Genomic DNA, 8779 nt, shown 5'->3' on the forward strand with positions numbered 1-8779 from the left:
TATATATATATATAAATAAAACTTTTTCGTCTGCCAATATGCTCTACCCAGAACTAAAATGAAAAAGTAAAATTTTCACATGGTTTAATTTTGTATAAATGTTTTTTTATATACATATACTTTGAGGAACTATTCTCTCTCCAAATATGAATTGATTAATCAAAAAAAAAGTCTACAGATAAATCGACTAGCAAGATGATCGTTATTTGCAGCCCTGCATATAAATATAATAATAATAATAATATATGTTTTATATTTAGATGTTATGTAAAATGTAATCTCCAGTTCATGATAGCATGCTTCTGATATAGAAATTAAATATTTTGGTTTAGATTTGATGGAAAAAGATTTTAAGAAAAAGAGAAATAATTTAATAGCACAAATGAGTTTAAAGGTCCATACAGCAGGTTACAGTTTCTGATAAGGAATAAAAAAAAGAACAGATTGAAAATGTTTCCTAGTTCTCACATTAGGTGCACCTGGTCAGACCTTTGTATTCATAATATTGAAGGAGATTTGCTCTTTTTAAATATCAGACTTTTATTGTGGCGTGCTCCACTGTTGAGGTGAAAGTCAACACTATGTGCTTTATGAGCTCATGCAATCTGCCTGAGGTCTTCAAAAAGAATAACCTAGTAAATAGCCCGACCCACCAGAGGTCAAAATTATTTTTGCCTGCGAGTGGTAGCCTATCAATACCGATCAATGCCTCAGGCCCTAGAACTGGCCAATCACAACAAAGAGATGTGTTTTGAGTTTTTGAATGCAAAGCGGGCGGGGTTTTGAGGGCGTGAAGACAAAGCTGCGAGATGCTGGAGAAAGCACAACAAGGAAGATGGCAACAACTATTGAACAGTTCTCATTTGACTCAGCTTTGCAATCAGTTTTGGAAAGATTAGGGGTTTTCGTTGAAACGTGAGCAGGACAAGGCTCTACGCTCATTCATTTTTTCAGAAGGACATATCCGCCGTGCTACCGACCACCAGCTTTCTGTCGCCATACTACGTCACAGTCAGTTGCGCTCATTGGTCAGGGCGTTGGCCAATAGGCACAGACATGGTTTGTCAGGCTATAAAAAGATGAGTTTTGCACTTTATGTGTCTGGTAAAGAATTTAAAGAAAGCTCAAAATATTTAGAAACTAGTTATTCCCCTTTTTGAGGACACAGGCTACAATTGGAGGACATTCAAAACAACGGCTCTGCAAACATGTCCCGATCTGTTCATCCATGCAAATTTACTCTCAATGAAGATGATGGAAATCCTTAAAGAAGACTCCAAAAACCCAAAAATGTTTACAGGCTGTTGCTGCTTCTATTATGTAGTGATTATCTGCACAATTAGAAAGACACTGTGAGAGTTTAACTACCATTGGAGACGAGCAAGAAGAAAACATTTGCTCTCTAAAAAAGCATGAAAGTCAGACTGAAGTTTCCCAGAGAGACGGATAATTTTTACTGCTGCCAGCTCAACATCATAGAGTCCAACATTGATTCCACCATGTATCAGAGGACTCTTTAGGAAAATTTGAGAGCTTCTTTGGAGGAAAGTTAAAGGTGGAGCAGATCTGGACACTCCAACGTAATGTTTGCCAAAAAGGAACAATTATATCCAAAAAGTGGTTGAAATTAAGTCTCACTGAGATGCTTTGGGGTAAGTTAAAACAGGCTGTGCCTGCAGGAAACCTCGCCAACATCTCTGAAAGTAAAGAGTGAGACAGCTTTCTTTATAACAATGTCAGACACTGGATTCAAGAAATGTCTGCCTGGAGTCAATTCAGGCAAAGGAGGTGTAGGACCAGCTATTAGAGGTTTGTCTTAACCTTTTTCGATATAAACATTTTAGTTTGTATCTTTTGTTTTATGATGCAATAATATGTGAACATTTCTTTCAAAATAACATTTAATAAAATGTATTTTCTACTAAAATGAAATTATTTACAATCATAGTATTTTTAGTAGTTAGTTCATTTTATGTAAAATACCTAAAGTGCCATAAACCTAACATCTTTGTGGGAAGTTTTAAACCAACTAATGTTAAAGAAGCAGAGAAAAAAGTAGAAATGCAAAGAGTGGAAACCTGAGACATTATCAGGCTACCTTTTCCTCCATGGTAGAAGACCGTCAGAGACGATCTGGTAAACTGTTTGAACCCCCCACCTTTTAAAGAATGCAAGGAATTGAAAGAAAAGACATCCAACTGTTCTGGCTCTATCCTTGTCTGAACTTTTGCTCCGTGTCCCCGGTGGTGCCCAGATGTTTGACGCCACAGCAGAGGGAAGGCATACCGCTGACTAAGGTCCTGACTGTGTTGTTTAGTTTGTTTGTTTTAATGAAAAGATCCCAGCAGTAAATCCACATTTCCGGGTGCAACTAATGTGCATTTTAACTGATTATGATGCATCTTTTATGGGTTGTGTTTGTACAAAGAGAGTATCTTATCTGATGATTTGCTGATGTTATGAATTTTAGTTTTCTTTTTTACTCTTTCTTCCCCTCAGGGCGCCCTCTCCTTCCCCGTGGTGCGGTCGTCAGAATTTGCTGATGTTATGAATTTTAGTTTTCTTTTTTACTCTTTCTAAATCTCATCAATCAGGACTGCTTCTTTTGGCGCCCAATGAGAGTGAGTGTTTAAAAGCAGATAGCACAAACCATTCTGTGGTCGCTGGTTAACCAGACATCCGCCCCTCGGTGTTTTTCCTTTCTTTCTCTTACTCTGTACTTTGTCTGTTATAGAAACAGGTTACTGCAGTGAAGCCAGCGCTTACATTTATCTGCTCTTTCATACTTAGGAGCTGGTGGTGATGGGGGCTCCGGGATCGTATTATTGGACCGGGACAGTAAAGGTGTACAATATGACTTCTGACACCCTCTACAGCCCAAGCCAAGACAACATCGACTCACACAGATTCAGCTACCTTGGTGAGAGCCGCTAACTTAAAAGATTAAATGTACAATGCTGGTGATAAACTTAGAAACACTTGCAAAGAATTTAATGTGCTGTAGGAGACATTATTCAGAGTGTGATTATATCAGTAAACTACGTCACTAACTGATGAAGGGCTTTGAAAGAAAGAGTTGGTTTTTTTTTCTTGCAAAAGTTTGAGTTTATGATTCCTTTTCTATAACTTCTTCAAAGTTGAAGCCATGAATACAGGGCTATTCATATCTAGAGCCCTCTAGCTTTAAACATGGACCCTTTGCTTGTTTTTTGAAAACAACACAATTCATGATTCTATTTTATTCTGCCTGGATATTTGACAACTTCCTCTATCAGATATGTTTATTTGAATTGATTTGTTTATTTATAAAGATATTAGATACATTTTCAATAGATATTTAATACTAACATGTTTGCTAATCTCCAAAGCTAGTTTTAACTTGTGTTTGGGATCATTGTAGTGCTTTAATAAGAAACAGAGGTAGTTTGGAGGTAGTTTTCCTTCTTTAAGAGACCAGGTTTCCTATGAATGTTAATACTGGTACTTACACATCTCCCAGTTTTTGTAAACTTGACCCTTTGGATCAGATGGTTGAAATCAAGTCATGAGAGGTTTCCAGCAGCACATTAATCCAAGACACATCAGAAATGATTTAGGTAGGGAAAAAGCAGGCTTATATTTGGAATATATTTTTTACTTTTAAATTATGTGAGCTATGTTTAAAGTCTGTTTGGGCTATATGTTACAAATCTAATAAAAAAATCAGTCAACTGTCCAGCAAGAACTATGCTACAACAATGTGGAGGGCTCCCTAAATTATGTGGTTTTGCTAAGATATATATGCAACTTTCAGTGAAGGTGTGCGTATATATTTCTGTCCTGTATGTATATTTATGTTTCTGTGTGAATTTGAGAAAATCTGCATAAAATTTAAGATCTCTCACCTAATTTTTATTTTCAAAAACAATTTAAGTGGTTTAAAAATCCATGCCCATGAGTGCAAACTGCTCAAATATTGAATAGGATAAATGATTTGTTCTCTGTGGTTCCAGGTTATGCTGTGACTGCTGGACACTTCTCTTCTACTAATGCAATAGACGTAGCTGCTGGGGCTCCTCAGCACAACAACGTCGGAGAAGTATGAACTCTACCAGTTTTGGAAATTGTTCATGTTGCGCCATTATATTGAGTTTATTTCTCTTCTGAACAGGTTTACATTTTTAAACTTGATGGTGGGTCTCTTGTGAAGACTTTTCAAGCCTCAGGGAAAATGGTATGTACCTGGATAGGATCCTCTGTCAACTGGAATATTTCAGATGGTCTTGCTTTTTACTCATTCATACATTTTTAGTTTTTTCTTGTTGTCTTACTTATTTTCTTTCAGCTAAAACAATGCAGACTTATTGGTTAATCAGCTTTAGGAATCTTGTAACAGGCCCTTGAGATACATTGCAGACTACTCTAATTGCTTTGTTGTTAGGAACCCGTTGTTTATGTCTGCGTTAGTGTTTAGGGAGAAACACATTGGCCACAAACCAAAACCTGAGAGGTTTTTTAATAATTTAAAGAGTTACGTAAAACCAGAGCCAATTTAAAGCATACACTTTGAAGAATTTGTTAATTATTTATAGAGAGATAAAAGCAAAAGTTAAGGAGAGAGTGATGTGTTTAAATGTACCTATACTGTCTGTGATCTGACCCATTGCTCTGTGGCTCAACTTGGTTCCAGATGGGCTCTTACTTTGGCTCCTCATTGTGTGCAGTTGATCTGAACCAGGACGGCCTGTCGGACCTGCTGGTGGGGGCACCCATGCACAGCCAGCTCCGGGATGAGGGCCAGGTGTCTGTGTACCTCAGCAAGGGCAATGTGAGTGGTATATGACTCAGCAGAAAAAGGAACACAACTCTACCACAACTGCAGACTGATATTACAAGAAAATGTATCTCTTTTGCCTTCCCCATTTGAATATGCTTGTTTCTAAGTTTCTGAATGTTTTTGGATAAATTTTTAGCGAGTTAAACCTCTGGGTTCTAGTATTGGGATGTTTTAATTTAGTTTTTTACCAAATGAATAACATCTGATCTAATTTGGTTCCCAAATGTTTCAGGGGGCGATGGAGGAGCATGCAGTTTTGAGTGGCGACAGTGCTTTCAATGCACACTTTGGAGAGTGCATCTCAGCCATTGGAGACATTGATGATGATGGTTATCAAGGTTTGTCAAAAAAATAAAAATAATAATAATTTCTACTTTAGACAATATTGAAGATTCACCTTCTAGCATGAGAACAAGTCTAAACGTAAAGCAAGGACTATAAGCATTTCCCCATGTTAAGATTTGATATGGCAAGGAATGAAAATGAGTGTTTATAGAAGCTATTTATCTAGTCAAACTGAGATTGAGCTGTTTTCAGATTCTTTAGGCATGCAAAGCTGATAAAATTTCTAAACATGTTGTAGCTGTGAATTCAGTGATGGGTAGTTCTATAATAAGTATTATTTCCTTTCCAACTTATATTTATTGATTTTTTTTGTGTTGGTCTATCACATAAAATCCTAAGTATAAAGTTATCCTGGGACAGAAGTTGGCAAAGGTTCAAGCAGTAGGAATGCTTTGGGTAGTAAAGCTTTAGATTATTTTTGGTTGCATATTTTCACAGCTCTCCAGATTGGCTGATCACCTTAATTCAACTCAACAGAGTAACATTAGTCAAGTTCATAATCACTGAATTGTTGCTTGACATGTTAAGTAGGTGTTGCTAAACAAGTTCTTTTTCACAGAAATTACCCAGACATTTTGGAGTGCATTTGCATTTCTCACCTTTCTGCACACTTATCCATGCAGATACAAACCAAATTCTCCACTAACACTTAGACATACCGTTAAACTGTTTATTTTCCTGGCACTTGCTCGTTTTGGCTGAAATAGAGCTGTCCTTGGCGACCATCCCTCACTCACGGCAGGAAGCTTCTGCCTGGTTTCATCTCCCTGTGAGATATCCCTCAAGGCTTGCAGCCTGGCACCAGCATGTGTGTGTTTGTGCACAGGGAAAGATGGCAGCTGGGAATCATAACTCACCCTGTAACTCATCACTCTCGGGTTGTGGGAAAGTGCCAGATGTTCTTGTTGACTGACAGATGATTATTTACAACTTAACTGCTACCATTTAACTTTAAAGAGCTACCGTAAAACCATTGCCAACAGAGTTTAATTTTGTCTCTATACAGTAAATAAACCATTGTGTATTGCTTCTTGTTCCATTTCTGCCTGGTGCATTTCCCTGTACGGAGGTGTCTTGGTTTATTAGAGGAAGTCTAAATTTGGGACTTTCTGCTAAAATAAGCTGATGAGGGCATTTCAGTCCCTTTGCCAGCACCTAATAGCCTTGTTTCCACTTTCTCAGGGGTCGCACAAGTTTTACAGTCCCTAACAGTGCTTAATTGTCGATTATGAGTCTTGCTTTTTAGAGCTTGTTTCCCAGGCACAGGCCAGCTGAATGTAAACAGGAGGTCAATGAAACCATTTTCCTTTCACAAACACACTCAGTCTTTCTTATAACCCCTCATTAATGGGCCGACTTTTAACAGAACCATATTTTCTCCTTATTTGTCTCCCCAGATGTAGCCATAGGAGCCCCTAAAGAAGATGACTATAGTGGAGCGGTCTATATCTACCATGGAGACTCAACAGGAATTACCAAAAAATACTCAATGGTATTTATCCCTTTATTAAATTAAAAAAATCGGGAAAAGGAAAACAGATACAATTGTTTCTGATGTGAAAGGCTTCGATCCTTTTTCTTGTTTGAAAATTTATAATGTTTGTTTTAACAGCTTTAGCCATGAAAACGCTGAACAATCTGATTAAAAACATGTGGCTGCCTTTCTTTTTTTTAAAGTAGCTGAGTGGTGAAGAGCAGCATCGCAGGTGGTGTTTAGCCTCACGATTAAATGTTAGCCCCACACAGCTCCTGAAAAACATGGACAAGCTATTCTTTTTTGCCCACTTCTCAGTGGCCAGACACATTTTTAACAAGGTATTTTGGCATTTTTTCTGTTCTATCCATCGAGGACCTCCCCTTTAGAGGCCATGGCTTCTGTCCTGATAAGAATGTCTTCAAAGACATTTGGGAGGTGTAATCCTTTCACTGTTTGAGGGTTTGCCTTGTAGAAACCTTACCCTAACCCCCTACCACTTGACTAAACTAAGCCAAGATGTGGATGAAACAACATCCCTCTAAATTGTTCTAATTTTGTTCACATTATAACCACAAACTTAAATGTATTTAATCAGGATTTGATTTGATAGACTATAACAAGGTTTTTGAATTTATTTGGAATTGTAGAAAAAAAAATCTGAATGCTTTTGTATATATATTTGTTCTTATGCATGCCCTCAAATAAGACTCAGTGCAACCAAATCCCTTATCAGCACAGAACGTACCTTTTTAAAACTATTTAATCTCTGCACAAGTTATGCTTTTCTGTAATGAATAGGCATAAGGGAACAAACCAAAACATTAAGACTTATAAACCAAATAGACAGGTCAAGGATAAAATAAAGAATAAAATCCACCTAGCAATGAAATGATAATGGAACAGCTGCAAACCGAACAACGCATGGCCATCCTGCTAAACACAGGCTCAGCATGGAGAGAACTGATGGGTTCACCCATAAAAACAAGAAAATCTATCAGGCTTTGGACTGATGAACCTTAACCAAAACATACACCCAGATCTAGAATGCAATGATTTAGATCAACGTTTATCTATGTGTGCAAATGGCATTGTCTAATTTCTATTGCAAATTTATTACAAAACATATTAATATATTCAGGGAATTCTACATATTGGAATCTATTTCTTAAAGTTTTTTTTTTCAACATTTAATGCAGTCATGTTTTAGATCACATACCTGAAACACAAACTTGGTTGAAAAAAAATCTGTCACTTTGTGGCAATATTGTTCACCTGATTATTTGTAATTATAAAAGGGTGCTTATTTGTTTCAGAAACTATCCGGGCGCAGTGTAAGTCCTGGGCTGCAGATGTTTGGCCAGTCCATCTCTGGTAATGTGGACATGGACAGCAATGGATATGCAGGTACAGGAAGAGCATACCAAATGTTATTATCCTTAAACATAAACGTAAAAATAAAAAGGATTGGTTTCTTGTTTTCTGTTCTAGCATTTGAAGTTTTTTCGTGTCAACAATAGTGTATTTTCACCCTTGTGACTGACAGAAGCATGTTGTTTACTGCATTCCAAAGCTGTCAGACTGAGCCTGTGTGACATTTAGACACCTCAGTCTGTGCATTGTTTTCAATCTGCAGGTGTTAAGACTGCTGACTGCAGATGTTGCAGTGCTGTCATCTCTTCTTAATGCTTTTCCAAATCAATGTTTTCCTTGCTGCAGATGTCACCATCGGAGCTTTTCTGGCAGACAGTGTGGTTCTGCTGAGGTGAGTTCTGCTGTAATTCTCTCTGCTGCTTGACTATCTGTTCAGGCCTAAGTAGTATTTCTTTCTCTTCCTCATAGCGGTTGTAATGATGGTTTTCTCCCACGCCGTGTTTATGTCTGGGTTTGTGTGGTCATAGGTCGCGGCCTGTCATTACAGTGGATGTCTCAATTATTCTGCCCGTCTCCATCAACATCTCCGTGCCTCAGTGCCACGAAGGACACCAGAACCTGAATTGCTTCAACATCACAATCTGCATGCGCTTCAGGGGGAGAGAGGTGCCTGGAGAAATAGGTGACAAATTTTGATTGTAAGATGCATCCATCCATCCATCCATGCATCCATCCATCCATCCATCCATCCATCCATCCATCCATCCATC

General features: G+C 37.8%; 1 protein-coding gene across 1 annotated transcript in view; it reads left to right on the forward strand.

The window, feature by feature from the left end:
- The window catches only part of itga9 (integrin subunit alpha 9), a 70973-nt gene that overhangs the window by 13172 nt on the left and 49022 nt on the right, over window positions 1-8779 (forward strand). Inside the window, exons 6-14 of the mRNA XM_015394160.1 lie at window positions 2791-2920; window positions 3993-4078; window positions 4151-4213; window positions 4670-4807; window positions 5049-5154; window positions 6559-6653; window positions 7952-8042; window positions 8355-8400; window positions 8537-8691. Coding sequence (XP_015249646.1) covers window positions 2791-2920; window positions 3993-4078; window positions 4151-4213; window positions 4670-4807; window positions 5049-5154; window positions 6559-6653; window positions 7952-8042; window positions 8355-8400; window positions 8537-8691 — 910 coding nt within the window. The remainder of the gene's footprint in view (window positions 1-2790; window positions 2921-3992; window positions 4079-4150; window positions 4214-4669; window positions 4808-5048; window positions 5155-6558; window positions 6654-7951; window positions 8043-8354; window positions 8401-8536; window positions 8692-8779) is intronic.

This window comes from Cyprinodon variegatus, unplaced genomic scaffold (assembly GCF_000732505.1).
Source record: "Cyprinodon variegatus isolate N-32 unplaced genomic scaffold, C_variegatus-1.0 Scaffold674, whole genome shotgun sequence".
NCBI classification, from domain to species: Eukaryota; Metazoa; Chordata; class Actinopteri; order Cyprinodontiformes; family Cyprinodontidae; genus Cyprinodon; species Cyprinodon variegatus.